Here is an 18,095-nt window from a genome sequence, read left to right as displayed (position 1 = left end):
GAAACATAAGCACCAAGTTCACGTAACTTATGAAATTAAATATGACCTTGACCAAGCCTGGTTGTTGTAATTGTTCCATAGATGGAGACACTTTCGACCCGTTTGGAATCAGCTCCTCGGCTTCTGTGTCTGAGTCCTCAGCTTCTGCAGCCCAGCAGTCCGGAACTCATGTCTTTGGAGGTCTCCTGAGTCCTGATGGCACCTCCAGCTCTATGTCCTCAAACCCCACCCCTCCCCTATCTTCCAGCACCGATTTCTTCAACCTCAGTAAGACAAGTCTCCCTGAAGCATTCTAAATTCAGTGCCCTGTGTATGTTGTGTTAGTGTATCAACCGTATCCCATTTTGCAATGCTCCTGTTGAGAAGCTATTCACTGCAGAGCAGTACAACTTGGCTGGTGGAGGGACCCTATCATGGGCAGCAAGATTAAAGGATTAACATAAAGGGGTGTTGGTCTAGATATTTTATGTCATACAAAGTTTTCTTGGATATGAACAATTATGTTGCTAATTTTCCTTCTTGTCAAATGTCTCATCTTCTCATATTTTGCACAGGTAATTTGTCTTCAAATTCATCTAAGATGGCCTCTTCTGCCAGTCAGCCTGACCTGCTTGGCGGCTGGGATGCATGGGCTTCAACTCCTAATAGCAGCAACACCGTTCCACCTCAGATCAACAAGCCTGCATTTGCAGGTATGGACAAAACTGCTGGAAGCTGGTGAACTGAACAAACAGTATCTCAAACTTCACAGATTCAAAAGCTTCCCCAATTTATAACCACATCCACATGGTTAGTCTCCGGAGTGGCCTTATTTAGCACTCCAGTACAAGATGTTGTGTTTAGAACAGTGTCATTACTTGCCAACAATGTTTTCTTTTAAAATAATCCAGACTGCTTTGATGTCTATTATACAGATACACTGGGTCATCAATGAACTGTGGAATGAAAACAAAACACATAACCTTACATTAAAAACCCATTCGCTAAACATCAAGTCATTGTGGTGTATTCAAATAACAAGTATGCCTTACTATCATGTTGTTTGTTTTCTTTTTTTAATTTTTGCATGCATCAGTGGCTCCTGGCAGTGGTGTGTAAATTGTAAGTCATCTTTTTATTTAAGGTCTTTCTCTCTTTTCTAGCCCCTGCCATTAGTACAAGTGCTACTACTTACGGTGTGTCCTCCAGCTCTTCGTTCACTCAGTCCAAGTCACAGAGCTTCGACCCATTCGCTGACCTCGGGAACCTTGGTGCCACTTTGCCAGGTAATGTGAAACAGAGTCCAAGTTTGCATCTGACTTTTAATTATGCAGTAAGCTATATATGACATTCTGAGAGCTTTGTGTGAGCATTCGCTTCTGTTTGATCCAGAACCATAAAGAAAGGGGCGAGGATATAACATAATATATTATTGAGGTTCATCCTGTAAAACAAACCAATGTATACCTTTCTTTCTGGACTTCATTTGTATATTGGTTATGAGCAGAGAATCCTGTTCTATTTTGTTGAAATTAATAGCAGCGAGAGTGTCGTTTGAAACCTCCCTTGATTAAAAACCAATTTTTAAATCAACATGTTTGTCAGATTCTGGAAATGCCAGTGTTTTATGAGCTGTAGCAGCTTGATGATTGGATTGTTGTTTCTTTAACGTACTTTGTTAGGTTCTTCTAGTGGTGGATTTCCAGCACCTGGTTTCAGTCAGAAGCCTGCCCAGGGGCCCATGGGTGGTGGTCAGTGGCAGTCAAACAGGCCCCAGAGTGCCAGCATGCCTTGGCAGCAACAGACCCCACCAATGCCACAGCAACCCAAACCAGCACCAGCACCACAGGCCAAGCCCAACTACAATCTCAACTTCAGTGTGATTGGGGGGCGAGAGGAGAGGGGCATCCGAGGACCTGGGTTTGGTAAGATAGTTTTGATGTTTACTTGCATAATGTTGGATTCATCTCCAGGGAGTCAGTTACACCATCAGTGTTTTAAGCTGAGTTTTATATACTTTTTTTGGGTCGCTGACTACGATCTGAACCAGAAGACTATCACTTGCATTATTATTATTATTATTATTATTATTATTATTATTATTATTATTGTTGTTGCTGCTATTAAGTTTTTTTTTTCCCCACGGTTATCATGGATTTCATGATTTCTCTGAAATTTACCCATTGCCATGTAATACAGCGCCATGAAAAAGTATTTGTCCTGTCTGATTTTCTGCATTTTTGCATATTTCTGACACTGAATGTTATCAGATCTTCAGCCAAAATCTAATATTAGATAAAAGGGACCCTGAGTGAACAAATAATACAAAATTTGGGTATTTATTTATTAAAAAAAGTTATGCAACACCCAGTACCCCTGTGTGAAAAAGTGATCTCCCCCTTAAACTCAATAACTGGTTACACCACCTTTAGCAGCAACAACTGCAACCAAACGCTTCCTGTAGTTATTGATCAGTCTCTCACAGCACTGTGGATGAATTTTGGCCCACTCCTTCATTCAGAACTGCTTCAACTCAGTGACATTTGTGGGTTTTCGAGCATAAACTGCTCGTTTCAGGTCCTGCCACAACATCTCAATGGGGTTTAGGTCTGAACTTTGATTAGGCCATTCCAAAACTTTAAATTTATTGTTCTTCAACCATTCTGATCCAGACTTGCTTGTTTGTTTCGGATCATTGTCTTGCTGCATGACGCAACTGCACTTCAGCTTCAGCTCACAGACGGATGGCCTGGCATTCTCCTGTAGAATTATCTAATACAGAGCAGAATTCATGGTTCATTCAATGATTGCAAGTCGTCCAGGTCCTGATGCAGCAAAGTATCCCCAAATCATGACACTACCACCACCATGCTTGACCATTTGTGTGAGGTTCTTATTTTGGAGTGCAGAGTTTGCTTTTCGCCAGATATAACAGGGCCCATGTTGGCCAAAAAGTTTCACGTTTGATAGAACATTATTCCAGAACTCTTGAGGATCATCCAGGTGCGTTTTGGCAAGCTTGAGACGAGCATTCACGTTCTTCTTAGTGAGCAGTGGTTTCCGCCTTGCTACTCTGCCATGAATCCCATTTTTGCCCATGTCTTTCTGATGGTGGTGTCATGAACACTGACCTTAGCCGAGGCAAGAGTGGCCTGCAGATACCTGGATGTTGTCCTAGGGTTCTTTGTGACTTCCTGGACGATTTTACACCTTGCTCTTGGAGAGATTTTGGCAGGACGTCCACTCCTGGGAAGATTCACTACTGTCCCAAACTTTCTCCATTTGGACAATATGGCTCTGACTGTGATTTGGTGGAGCTCCAGAGCCTTAGAAATGTCTTTGTAACCCTTTCCAGACTGATAGGCGTCAACAAATTTTTCCAGAGGTCTTCAGGAATTTCTTTTGATCGTGGCATGATGTGCCTCTAGAACTTGTGAGCTGACAACTTCACTCTGATGGTAAGGGCGAAAGTTAGTCAGATTTATATTGGGCAGGGCTGGCCCAAATCAGGTCTCATTGTTAACCAAAGTATTCAGACAGCTGACCCTAGTTATCCCTTTAATTGGGTTGAATTAACTAGGGGGGCAATAACTTTTTCACACCTGAAGATTGCACATTTGATTACCTTGCACACCAAACAAATGAAAGAAGCAGCAAACTTTGGTCTCATTTTTTCTTTCAGACTCCCTCTATGTACTACTACAACCCACAAGAAGACCTGACCAAATTCTATGTGAAAAATGTGCAAAAATGCAGAAAATCAGACAGGGGGCAAATACTTTTTGATCACTGCACTATATGTAGTTCCCTGTGAAAAGTCCCATTTCTGAAAGAATGGTGTAAATATACTTATTTTTTATCACAATAAATACAGCAAGCGGTTGCCTGATTGACGTACTACCTGTCACACTGCATTTAGGAATCTGCAAGGGCTGTATTACAGAACAATTTCCTAACTTGTTTTCCTATTTATCTCTCATGGATAGGATGGGATTTTTCCTAAATTGGTATTACAGAAGCATTTCCTAAGTGTCTCATCCTATCCTAACATTAGTTAAGAAATCCTATCTTCGCCAATCTTATCTGTAAACGACTGATCGAGTCTGAATAGAGCATGTTTCAGCTCGAGCTTCAGGTAACTATCACCAGAATATACATGTTTTTAAGTTATAGCGTTTAAACTTGATTCAGTTGTGGCAAAGAAACGCAGGGCTCTAAATTTTACTCTGGTAAGAGAATAAGGCTTTTGATCATAGAAAAAAGATCTACAATAAAGTCTAGTTAACAATAAATAAATACAGGTTAAAAAAAATGAAGCAATACTTATTCAATTTCAGTCATGAACACTATTTTATTTTTATTAGGAATGCCAAAACAAAAACATCTCACAGGCTAAAGTAAAGCTAAAAATAAGAAAAGTACTGCACTGCGATGTTTGTGCCTCCTGGTGTGAAAGAAAGTGTTAATATAATTTTGTACATTTAAAGAGTCAAAACTTGTATTTTTTCTTCTCTCTGTGTAATACAATAACACGACAGAATTAACACACAATATTTCATATCTTATTCCTCGGTGAAGGTTCAAATATCAATTTTCATAATCACTGATGACTTGTGAGTTCATCTAACTCCAACCTCTTGCTGTCCCATACATAACGGGACTGAACATTTCAAATTGACTGAACACTTCAGTCAAGGGAGGTGGGGCTGGATCTAGACATTACACGTATCTTACTGTTAAAGGTACGCATACCAAAATATACTAATGGACAGTTATGGTTCACTATAAAATATCCTGTATATAATAAGACCTAAATGCCTAGAAATATCTGTGCAATACAAAACTTAAAATCTAAAGCATAACAACAATAACACATGTACATCATGTTCTCCCTTTTTATGTTTTTTTGCATGGTTTGTTCAGAGCTCTCAAGTTAACAATTTTCTTTTTCTAACTGACAGATGGGAAAGGTTCCCTCGAGTCCTAAATGTTAGGATAGAAACTTAAGAAATTAGCAAGTTAGGACCGTTCTGTAATATGCTATTTCCTATCTTAAGTTAAGATAGGAAAATAAGTTCGGAGAGCATTTTCTGTAATATCAACTCACCTAAACTTGTAGTTGGGACATTCTATCTCATAAGATAAGATAAGAATGTCACTTAGGTGGCTGGTAGCTGATTTAGCTTGCTTCCAGTAAATGATTGAACACTGCAGAGTTCCACGATATCTTTAAAATGTCATCAGTGAGAAAAAAAGCAAAAAGCAAAAACAAACCACTGATTTATGCTGAAGATCACTCTGTCCAGTACAGGAGACATTTAATGTGTCTGTTGTTTTTACATTTAGATTTTTATTTTGTTTGATAATTCACTGATGGTGAAAATAGAATGTGGACATAAAAAAACATAAATGTTCTACAATTTAGCTGTTTTTCGGGTAAGCATTTCAATATTTAGGAACATTTGTTGTGTAATAACAGCTAGATATTTTATTAATGTTTTGAATGTGACAATGCAATTTTTCTGTTTTTAATATGTTTAATCGCGAAATATCTAAACTGTAAATTAGAACATTTTAAATTTAAAAATACAGCCCTAATTTATTAGTATTGTTCAGTCTTTGCATTTAAACTGTTGATGATAATGAGATGTAAGTTCAGTTTTCTAATGCTGGCTTTTAAATACTGTCATCTATTATGCAATGAATTTAAAATATTGATGAAAGCTAGGATAATTCTATTAACAACAATAACACAATTACTTCACATAAATAATGAATGATATTAACTTCATAAAAAAATACCTAATCCATTTACTTTTTCCAATTCAACTCATTCTCTCAGCAAGCACCAAAACTGTGTGTGACCATGGAATAATTTCTTTATTGTTTAGTTAGTGTACATTATTCCTTATTATAATGTGCTTACTGTGTTTTTATAAAGTGGTATGTTGCTACACATTTTAGAAATTTGGAAAAGAGACATTAGTTTTTATTTGTCTGTTAAGAAAAAAACAAATAATTTAATCATTATTTTGTTATTTGACTACATCAGATTGATACACCGAAAGAACTCACCCCATTATCATTAATCGATTCAATAATTATGAAATTGCACCGAACGCGCTGCCTTCCTATTTACAGTATTTCTGCCACTGACAAGCAGTGGGTGTGCTCTTCTTTTCCTGCTTGCTACCAGAGAATCACTTTTGAAAATGCTTTGTAAGTACGCCACCCTGTGTGTTCACTGTGTAAACAAACAAAAAAGCACGTCACCTTGTATCCAGAGCAGGACAACAGGCTTGGATTCCTGGCAAACAGCCTGTGAATAAATTGTGCACATTGAATAAAACTAACTGTATATAGGTTGCGCTTCTTTGGAGTTTCAAAATGAACTGTTATATAATGAATATTTAACAATATTCAGTAACGTTAAAAAAACCCCCCAAAAACCAATAAGTGATGTTAAACGCAATTTTGCCGTAAGGATCAGCTAGGGGGTATGCATGTTGTGGTAAGTAAATCAATTTATTAGGCTTCCAAAGGCTAGGGAGACTATTGTTATTGTTAAAGGTTTTTTTTGTTAACAATTTTTTTTCCAATATAATCTATATATATATATATATATATATATATATTATATCTATATATATATAGATATATATATATAAAAACATTTTTTTTTATTTTTTCTTCCCAAAACTTTAAACTGCTGCTGCTTCAAAGCTGTGTGACTGATCAGGTTTTGACTTGGCAGGTAACAAGCTGGATAAATTGGGTGTCAGATGCTGAAAAAATTTTGCTGCTGCGTCCTTGCAATTGCCGCAGTGACGCATTTTCGATAAAACCTTTCGAAATCTTCTTCTTGGGAACCGGTGAAGCGATTGGTCTGACACATGGGATATATCATCAGCATCCAAACCCACATCACGTTTGCGAAGCAGAAGTTTCTGCGATAAATTTTAATGTAAAAATGTCTGCCACAAACTTTAACAAAACGCACCCTTAACAGCAAACTGCTGCTATTTGAACATCGTTTGACCAACAAACTCCAGACTTGGTAGTTATTGTCCCAATAACAATGGAATACAAATATGTTAAAAAGGTGATGTTTTATAAAACAAGATGGCCGCCAGGTGTACGTTTACATCTGAAATTTAAAACTGCCTCAGTTGACAAACTATTTACTTGACTAACTCGAAACTTCACAAGCATCATCCTTGACACTGTAGCAATACAACTGACTTTTAAGAAACTAGTGTTAAACTTAAATGGCCGTGTGACGCATTTCTTCTTGAAACCTCCCGAAGTGTTCTTCTTTGGCACAGTTGAAGTGATTGATCTGACACTTGGCAGATATTATCAGCATCCAAACCTGCTTGGAAAGCAGAAGTTGCTGTGATACAATTCAATAGTAATTGCTAAAAATTTCACCGAAACACGCCCTTTACAGCAGACTGCTTTTATTTGAAGACCACCTGACCAACAGACTCCAAACAACGGAATACAAATATGTCAAAATAGTTTCGTGAAACAATATGGCTGCCACTCCTACATTTTCTACTTATATTTAAAACTGCTTCAGTTTAAAAATGGTTCACTTGAGACACTCCAAACTTGGAAACCATCATGCCTGTGTCATTAAAATTTATATTTTCAAAAATGGCATTTGTGCGTTAAACAAGATGGCCACCTGATGCATTTTTGGAAAAAAAAAACCTTTCAAAATCATCTTCTGTGGAACTATTGAAGTTGCTGATTTTAAACTTGGCATATTGAGAACTAAACACGCTTAGACGAGTACCGATACTGGGGCTTGGGAGCCGTAAAACTGCCTGGCAGTATTATTATTATTATTATTATTATTATTATTATTATTATTATAGGCAGGGATTTCCACATTGTGTTTCACAGATAGTGAAGGTTAGGTGTTACAGTATTAACAAGGTGCAATGCGTGATGATGCAGCTGTAATTGGCATGGCATAATTACCCTTCGCATCCAATTGTTGTGCACAAGCTTTTACTGAACTGCAATGATGTTAAAATAATAACATTGCGCGAAGAGGAATGCACTGAAAATGTGTGGTGCAATCGTCGATATTATATTTTGAACGATTATATTTTATGTTCCCAATTGATCGATTGCTATTTTGAGGCTTAACTGACAGCCCTAATGAGGCAAGGTGTATTTTAAGTTTCCAAGAAAGATATATGTGAGCTTTTCAATGTTACACTGGAGAACTGTGGATTTCTTTTATCTCATGCTTCACTGTGTGAATGGTATCACAGTAAACAGTATCGGTCAAGAAAAACTGACGGAAAAGGCTGCTAATGGGGTAGGAGAATTTACAGCATTAATATGTGCTGTTGTTTGCCTAGATACATAGGCACAGGTGTATAATTTGTAATACATTGTCAGGGTGGTGTATTGAACATGAATGGCTAATGACAAATTTCCACTTGTTTTATCTGTACTTGCACCAAACTGAATTTTAATTAGAACATTTGGGAAAAAGCAATAAAGTTTGACTGCATGAATCCATTCACCCCCAATGTCCAAGTTCTAGAAAATGCACGTTGGATTGTCATCTGTCAAGTACTAGTCATGTAAATTGAAAAAACGTTTAAATTGAATGTGTTTTGTTTTCAGGACGGAAAACTAAAGTAAAGGAGAATGATTTTGAAGACCTGCTGTCCAAACAGGGCTTCACTTCAACACAGGATCGAAAGGGACCGAGGACCATTGCTGAGATGAGGAAGCAGGAGCTTTCCAGAGACATGGACCCCCTTAAACTTCAGGTTTGAACGGATTTGCTGTCTGCTTTTAGTCTACTGAGAGACCAATGTTTGTGTTTCCCGAAAGACAAATGGATCCTGTATTCAAAAGTGTTGGTCATTTTTTAATTAATGTCTACACCGTCCTTGAGGTACTCATAAACCTGTTTGAAATACAATGTGATTCTCATAAAGAACTTTGTAAGTGTATCAGTTTTGAGGATGATCATTTGCACAGTTCATAACAAACATATAGATTATATAGAACAGTGAGAATTTGATGAATTGTACTTTTTTCCAGCTAATTCAAAAGGAAAGAATGTTGTAATGTTTATTCAATCCATGCTTGTCCCAGCACTAATAACTATAACACTCAATCACAAGAGTGTTTGTTTATTCATGACTGATGAACAGACTGGGAAAGAGACCTATGTGGTGTATTTTCAACTTCTGCCTCATAATTGTTTCTTATTTTTATATTGAGATTTTAGTCTGGAATAGTTTCATGAATATGAAACTTCATTTTATTTTTAAAAAAGGACTTAAGACATTCTTAAGGAAAAGGCTTTACGTATGGGACCCATAGTAGCGCTAAAAACATTTAAAGTTAGACTAACATAGTAACTTAACATAGTGTAACACCGTAAATGTAACCATTTGTTAAAGTAATTGCAGTCTTGCAAAGTGGGCTCTTAGTGGTAAAGCAGCACACTGTGAACATTGCAAACAAGGTACGCCTGTGACTCAAACTAGGTTGAGTCTGCTCCTTTTAATTCAGTATTTTAATTGGTATCCTTGGGTACTTTGTGTTCAGATCCTGGATTGGATTGAAGGAAAGGAGAGGAACATCCGAGCCCTCTTGTCCACTCTGCAAACAGTGCTGTGGGAAGGAGAGAACAAGTGGAAATCAGTTGGAATGGCTGACTTGCTGACCCCAGATCAAGTGAAGAAGTATTACAGGAAGGCAGCGCTGATAGTCCACCCGGACAAGGTAAGATGTCTGATATTTAGGTTATTGTAATTTTAAGGCATACGGAACATTTAGTTTGTTTTAGAGTAAATGTATTATGTACTGTTATTTCTATATGCTGTTTTTTTTATTAGTTCTAGTTCAGTAGAAACATTATGAGCATTTATTCAGGATGCTTAGATAGTGTCTTTTAAACTTCAGCACTTGCACATAAAGGATACTGCCTTGTGTCAGATTAACAAGGTGCTGATCTGTTGCTGCAATGCTGGCAAAACATAATGTAGGCCTATGTTTATAAGTGTTTGGTGGCTTCCTCTAGTCAAGTTGAGAGCATGTTTCTCATACACTGTTTGCTGTGTCAAACTTGATTAGAGGTAGCCACCAAACACTTATAAACATATTATACGTCATTTAAACCTGAATAAAAAAAAAAAAAAACAGATAACAAGCCTGTATTAATTTATTTAATCTGTTTAAACTGTGGTGGTTGTTGTGGTTTCAACATTTAGAATTATTTGCCCTTGACAGTGAGTGTGAGAGCTACACTCTCTGTGAAATTTGTAAGTGTTGCTGCTGCTAATAGGTTACAATGGGGATGTGATTTATAATGATTTATAACATGCTGTTATTGACGGTGTTCCTAACATGAAATACTCACCTTTATTTTCATTTTCACATTGTTTCCTCTTAGACTACCGGACAGCCTTATGAACAGTATGCCAAAATGATCTTCATCGAGCTGAGTGATGCTTGGTCGGAGTTTGAAAACCAGGGCTCAAAAGCACTGTTTTGAGGATCAAAAAAAAAAAAAAAAAACTTGAATCAGGATGGTTCAATGTGTGTGTCGCGAGGGGCCCTGTTTTATGTTCATAAGACAATCACTGTATACAACAACAAAAAAGATCACTTAAACATTTGGCTAGCCACATGAATGTTCTATCTAGAAATAGTGCTGTATAGAGTTTTAATGAAATTGTGGTATTTAAGATAACCAGCAGAAATATCACACCGACATTTTGTTACATTTGTATTGGATAAGGTGTCATAAAATGTTACAATTATTTGAATGTTAAGGACTTTCACGAAACATAAAAAAATTGTAAAATATTATGTAACCAGATTATGTTTGGCTTTGTGAAGATGACCACAGCACATTTAGAGATTACAAGAGTGTGTGTGTTTTGTTTTTATTTTTCCAGATGTCTGTGACAGTCACTGTCACCACTGGATAATGTAAATAATACATTCAAAGTTTCTGTCAAAATCAGATAGCAACAGAGCCACATGTTCAGTCAGTGGTGATGATGGGAATTACAACATATCATTCCTTCTCAGTTTTTAAGACATTATTTTGTACTTGCTGTGAATGTGGCAGGGAGCCACAGATACAGTAGTATCATTCCTTTCAATTTTGCTAAACTATTGCTATCCTTTAATGGCCTTTATTGTACTCCCATTGATCCCCCCCCCCCAAACTAGTGGACCAATCAGACTTATGTTTTTTATATATTGTGCAAAGATATTTTGGAAACAGGTTTATTAAAATGAATGTCTGTATGTAAAAAAGCTGGGGTGGCAAGCACGCTGCAATAAGCACACTGCAGTACCATTTTAAGAGCATCAGTCATTCCAAGGTAGTCTATTGCTCTTCGTAGGCATGTGTTCTTTGCAGCTGTACAGCTGTTGGAAGATAAGATGGTCAAGATTGTGAGGATAGACAGCTATTAATAAAATGAGTCTTTGATCTGGCTTCTCAGTTTTGAAAATTTACCAGATTGGTATTTACTTGCTTCCAATAAGATCCCACATGACTCATTTTATTTAATTTAATAAGGACTTCTAATTTGGGAGGGAATCCTCTTTGTTGCTATTGTCTTGCTTTATAGACAACTAAGTTAGAATCTTACCAAAAATATCTATGAATGTCATTTTAAGTAAATAAACAGCAGATGTGTAAAAATGTTCCCCACATGCTTGTTCAAAAACGACTTTGGAAATGTTAGGTACTGGGACGTGCTGTTTTGAGAGGACCACACATTTTCAACATTCTGCATTAACAACTTATTTCTGCATGTTGCTGGTGTCGTGCACTTATTGTGTGTGATTAGTGAACAATGAAATGTGTGCAATGAAACCTATTGAAGTACAGAACATTATTATAGTATTTGAAATCAAGTATACTTTCATTAACTATATGAACTAAAATGTGGTGCCAGGTGAAAAAAGACAATATCATTTGGAAACCCAAGTGTCTGGGCAAATAGGGCATGTATCAAATATGGCAATTAAGATTTCAAGATACCTTTATTTATTTATTTTTATAACATTGGCTGCCCCCATACAAGATCTTTAAAGCTGGCATTTATTTATCTTTAACCTTAATAGTTAAGACTGGAAGCCTATGTTCTTGTCCCACGCAATATCGATAAGTTGCTATAGGTACAAAGGGGGGCTTGGGTTGGCCAGGGTGTCCTCAGCTCACTGTGCGCCAGCGACCCCTGTAAACTGGCTGTGTGGCTGCAGGCTTGCCTGTAAGCTGCCCAGCGCTGCATTGTCCTCTGACCATGTAGCTCTGGTTTGGCTGCATGGCGGGCCTGCAGAGTGAAAAGAGGCGGTCGGCTGATGGCACACGTTTCGGAGGACAGGGTTTGTTCATCTTCACCCGAGCCAGCGCAGGGGTGGTAGCAGTGACCTGAGCCTAAAATACAATTGGATATTTCAAATTGGGAGAGGTAAATCACCTACTGAATTTACATAAAAAAATTAAAAAAAAAAAAAAAAAAAAAAAATGCACTGCAATGTAAATACATTAAACAAAAGTGTTGAAAACCAGGTTCATATTAACAGTCCACACCACTAACACACTATACACAATATTTATTTCCTTCTTTGCTTTCATAGTGGCTCCCATTTTGGTTGTTTAAAAAAAAAAGCCCATTACAAATATCCAATGCATTATTATTATTTTGTAAATGTGTCCAAGCCTTTATTTTGACAAGGACACAATTATGCCTTGTCTCCACGTATCAGAATATTTTTAAAAGTATCCAGAATCAAATGGAATATTATTTTGATAGGAAACCAAATAAATGTGTTTACAGATAATCTGCTTCCAGTTTGTATTGGTTTAGGTACGTGGAAACACAAATGAATGATTTGGGACTTTTTTTTTTTTTTTTTTTACATAAAATTTTTGCGCTTAAAATAAGTAATTTGTTATTGAGCAGCATGCACCTGATTCCTGTCCCTTTGGATTCCATGGCAGCATAAATGGTTTTGAAGAGTGAATCAATTCAATTGTGATGTAAACCATGACAGCAAAGATGCTGCTTTACAAATTACATGATGCATTTCTGCCTCAGGCATCCACATGTGATTTTAATATTTCAGTAGGAAATAAATAATGTGATCTGTTGGTGTTGTTTTTGTAAATTGTTATTTCTCCTCTAGGTGATTTTTAAGGATGAAGGGAATATAACCTCATTCTTACTTTAGTTACCTCCTACAAGAGTGAAATACAGTTTTCAATGGAAATAGTTTGCTTAATTTGTAAGAATATTATATATATATATATATATATATATATATATATATATATATATATATATATATATATATTTTTTTTTTTTTTAAATCTGTCTTGCATTATATGGAAGATTCTCAGCAGTTATTGTACTACGTTTATGAAAAATAAACTTAAATCATAAAATGAGGTCAAGCTTTTTCCTTTTTTATTTAAAGCCCAGCATACACCAGGGTTATGACTTATTCACTTTTTGAAGGAATACAAAACAGACTACACATAATGACCATGAATGTACAAACAGATTGTACAGAGTCCCTACAAGTGGATCTCTGCAGTACATGGAAGATCTGTTGGTGCATGTATTTTTATACTTGAATAATCGTGTATGTTAAAGAAAATGCTAAAGACAAAGGGTTGCTGCTGCTTTGTGGTACATGTACCTAACCATATCATGGGCTTTATTCAGTCGATCTAAACATTGGTGGATCTAACTACCAACAGTAAGAAAATGTGCATAACAATCAATAAAATCAAAACCTCTAACAGTGCATGGAAGTGTCGTTAGTGCATTTCTGCCTGTAAAAACACACAGGTACTATTTTGTGATTTTTCAAAGAGCAGTTGTGTTTAGATCTGCCCAGATCAAGTAAGACGACTCCTATGTGTTAGTTCAACAACACACCGGTGGTCCTGCTGCAGTTAGACCATGTGACCAACAGCAAAGGTACCAGGATCTATAGTCTGTCTATATATATATATATAGAGAGAGAGAGATGGATTTAAATATTTGCATATTTTAAATATAACGGTGTGACAGAAAGACAGTGATTCTTGGTGGTAAATCTCCCTCCCGACCTGTGAGGGCGCTTTGGTGCATCATCGACCTGGAAGGGAAACGTGGCAGCCGCAGATTGGAGGAGCGGCTGCAATAATTTACCAAGGGGTCATGTGTGACGGTATAAATAGGGGACGAATCGACGTAATCCGTTTTTGGAAGGACCTGTGATTTGTGTAAAAGTATTGTGTTTTCACCACTAGCACTAATTCACTCACTAAAGGACAAGTGTGTGTGTTTTGTGTTTCGTGTGGGTATCTAAAGAATGGGACTATTATTTCGGGACAAATCCAGGGATAACAATTTAAGTAAGACACGCCGCTGTATTACTTAGCATCATTTATTGTTTACTGTTTGTTTTGCCGTCAGGCACTGGATATGCAAACTCATTAAACAATTTTGCACCTAGATTACAATTGTCTGTGTTCATTGATCACCTGCACACTGTTAACCACTTTACCACATCTGGTGTTAGTAGTGGCATCAAGGACCTCAACACACTGGCAGAGCTACTGGAGGCGCTGGATAGCAGACGGGAGACAGAGGAGAGAAGGAGAGAGGAGTGATTCACCGTGCTCATTGAGAGGGTAGGGTTGGCAATAACGCCACACCCTACAGCAGCACCCTCAAAGGCTCGGGAGTTGAAGATGACGGCAGAGGATGACCCGGAGGTGTATCTGGTTGCATTTGAGAGGCTAGCCACCATTACATGAGTTCTGGGCGAGCCAGCTGGGACCCTGCCTGATCAGGAAGAGTCAGGCAGCATACCAGGTATCAAGCAAAGAAGACACTGGCAATTACGACCTGGTGAAGCTAGCCATCCTCCGTCGCCTCAACATCACCACAGACTCACCGGGTACGATTCATGGAGTACCAAAAATCCCCGGATATATGCCCCAGGGTGGTCGCGGAAAGGTTGTGTGACCACATGGTACACTTGCTAACCCCTGCCAAGAAGATCAATCTGCAAATGGGGGAGGCAGTGGTAGTGGAGCAGTTTTGCCATGTGGTCGGCGCCACAACCGATACCCTGGAGAAAACCGTGAAACTGGCCGAGGTCTTTGAAGACTCCTTGATTTTCGCCCAGACAGATACTCAAGGCTCCCGTCCACCGGAACAGCCGAGCACCTCCTCCTCTTTCTCTCCCACCAGCACGAGCACCGCAGCCTGCAGAGCCCAATGTGCCACCTTGCATACTTTTCATTTAGACCAAGGCTGCCCCACAGCTGGGGTAGAGGTTTTGCTTCTGCCCCATTGCCATACCAGCAACAGAACAGATATCTAACCAGTGTGCCATCAGGCCCCCCCCCAGCTTGTTTTTGGTGGAACCAAGCAGGACACCTGGCCAGGTCATGTCTCACTGCAATGAAATGTGATGTGGCGGCATGTAATTGGGCACCTGAAAAGGGGAAAATGGTCGGGGGGGGGGGGGGGGGGGGGGGGGGGGGGGGGGGGGCGGAGAGAGACTGGCCAAACTATAAATACCGGCCAAACTATAAATAATTGTTGAAATTAATGTCAGTTTCGACTGCACGTGTAATTATGGCAGAAAAGAAAGGGAAGTAATTGGTGATGTTTTTCCCCCATTTTCATCCTTAAAAAACGAATAAAAATAGACAGATAAGAAAATGTGAGGGAGCATTAATGAGACAAGGCTGTGGTTTGGTGGGAGACAGCTCCAGTGGTAACAAATGCCAGTCAAAGGGAGTCGGAATGGGCCATCTAGGTCAGATGCTACTCCTGCCCCAATATACCAGACGTGGCACTCAAGCGCGGACATAGTGTGGGGCCAACATAATGACCTGTCACTAGTGCACACTTCAGGACAGGTCCGGTTTATTGAAGGTAAGGATGTTGACGGCGCTGGGGCACTAGTATTTCCGCACTAGTATCAAGTGGCAATTACTGTACAGGATAAACCTAGCTATGGGCACAGGACAGCCTGTAACACAGTTATTGGTTTCCCCGTTTTGTCGGCCCGAGGTCATGAGGCTGGCACATGATATCCCTTTTGTGGGGCACCTCAGAGCTGATAAAACAAGGAAACGGGTATTGGCTCGATTCTATTGGGTAGGACTTCATACTGATGTGTCGAAATATGTAGCCACATGCCTAGACTGCCAAAGAGTAGCGCCGAGTCGAGTGCGCCCCACCCCTTTGGTCCCACTGCCGATTATCTCCACCCCCTTTGAACGCAGTGCAATGGACATAGTGGGCCCTTTGCTACCTTCTGATTACAGGTATACGCATATATTAGTGGTGGTAGATTATGCAACGCGATACCCGGAGGCAGTTCCATTGAGGTCCACTAGTGCCAGTGCAATATCCACAGAGTTAGTGCACATTATGGCTAGAGTAGGGATCCCCAAGGAGATTTTGACTGATCATGGAACCAAATTTTTGCCTAAAATGTTACAGCAAGTATATAAAATACAAAAAATATGTCCCATTAGATATCTGTTTATCATCCACAGAAGGATGGGTTGGTGGAACGATTTAATCAGACCTTGAAACAGATGCTGAGACATTTTGTAACTCAAGAGCAAAAACATTGGGCATTGCATCTTCCCTACCTCCTTTTTGCAGTGAGTGTGTCGCAGGGTTCGATAGGGTTCTCTCCCTTCAAGCTCTTGTACGGCCGACAGCATCACGGCATCCTCGATCTGGGGCCATATGAAGTGATTCGGGCTATAGGAAAGGAAAATTATGAAATTAGAAATGAACGTGTAATTTATCATATAAATTTATTAAAGCCCTAGCAGGCAAGGGAGGCCTTATTTATAGCCCCAGGCGATGTACAGGATGATTTAGGCCCCTGTTCAGAGACCCCTAGCACTAAAATCATTTGGGGATCAATTGGTTCAGTTCAGCAATGTTTTTTTTCTGATTTGCCCTGCAGGACCAACATGGTTGAATATGTCACAGTATGAGAGAGACCTTACCGGATCCCGGAAAGTCGATGAAGTGGCGTTCACAAAGAGGTATGGGACATGCTCAAACTTGGGGTGATTGAGCCTTCCAGGAGGCACCAATTGCTTCTGTGTGGACTTCCGGAAGGTAAACGCTATTGCCAAATTCGATGCGTACCCTATGCCTTGAGTGGACGAACTTTTAGATAGCTTGGGAAAGGCAAAGTTTATCTCTACTCTGGACCCAACAAAGGGATACTGGCAGATCCCCTTAACCCACAGTTCTAGAGAGAGAACTGCATTTTCAACCCCTGAATAGCTGTTTCATTTCAAAACCATGCTGTTTGGTTTGCCCTCTACCTTTCAGAGACAGATGGACCAGGTTTTACGCCCACGTCATGAATATGCAGCAGTGTATATTGATGATGTAGTTATTTACAGCTCCAGCTGGTGAGAGCATTTGGCTAGAGTTACAGCCGTCCTTCAGTCTCTAAGGGTATCCCAGCTGGCAGCTAACTTGGGAAAGTGCGCATTTGCCAAAATAGAGATATTTTATGGGGAATGGAAGGGTGAAACCCGTTGTCACCAAAATCCAGGCTTTGGTAGACGCAGTGATCCCCAAAGCCAAGACTCAGGTGAGGTCCCTACTGGAATTAGCTGGTTATTACCGCCGCTTTATCTCTGAGTATGCCACAGTGGTTAACCCTTTAGTCCACCTCACTAAAAAGAGTGCACCAAATTTAATGAAATGGTCAGTAGAGTATCGGGGCGTTTGATACTATTAAGCGAACACTCTGCTGGCCCCCAACTCTCATCACACCTGATTTCGTCAGAAGATTCATCCTCCACACCGATGCATCGGATGTGTGTTTGGGTGTGGTCTTGTCCCAAAAGTTTGACAGAGTAGAATACCAGATATTGTATATCAGTAAAAAAATGCTCCACTGGGAGCTCAACTACTCCGTGGTCGAAAAGGAGTGTTTGCCCATTAAATGGGATACTCACTCTTTACGATACCACTTGCTGGGATATTTATTTGATCTTTTCACAGACCATGACCCACTCAAGTGGTTAAGCCCAATGAAGGAGAGCAATGCCCAGA

The 18,095-nt window shown here is 39.1% G+C and overlaps 1 protein-coding gene across 2 annotated transcripts in view; it reads left to right on the top strand.

The window, feature by feature from the left end:
- LOC121297907 (cyclin-G-associated kinase-like) overlaps nt 1–11,683 on the top strand; it is a 72,147-nt gene extending 60,464 nt beyond the window's left edge. For both annotated transcript variants that reach the window (XM_041224549.1, XM_041224540.1), the window contains 7 exons: nt 82–267; nt 555–692; nt 1,143–1,265; nt 1,662–1,904; nt 8,629–8,777; nt 9,568–9,744; nt 10,415–11,683. In XM_041224549.1, the coding sequence (XP_041080483.1) occupies nt 82–267; nt 555–692; nt 1,143–1,265; nt 1,662–1,904; nt 8,629–8,777; nt 9,568–9,744; nt 10,415–10,516 (1,118 nt within the window). In that variant the 3' untranslated portion in view covers nt 10,517–11,683. The remainder of the gene's footprint in view (nt 1–81; nt 268–554; nt 693–1,142; nt 1,266–1,661; nt 1,905–8,628; nt 8,778–9,567; nt 9,745–10,414) is intronic.
- Nucleotides 11,684–18,095: the final 6,412 nt, after the last annotated feature.

Source organism: Polyodon spathula, chromosome 2 (genome assembly GCF_017654505.1).
Source record: "Polyodon spathula isolate WHYD16114869_AA chromosome 2, ASM1765450v1, whole genome shotgun sequence".
NCBI lineage: Eukaryota > Metazoa > Chordata > Actinopteri > Acipenseriformes > Polyodontidae > Polyodon > Polyodon spathula.
The sequence above is the reverse complement of the archived record's forward strand: the minus strand, read 5'-3'. Positions and strand labels throughout refer to the sequence as shown.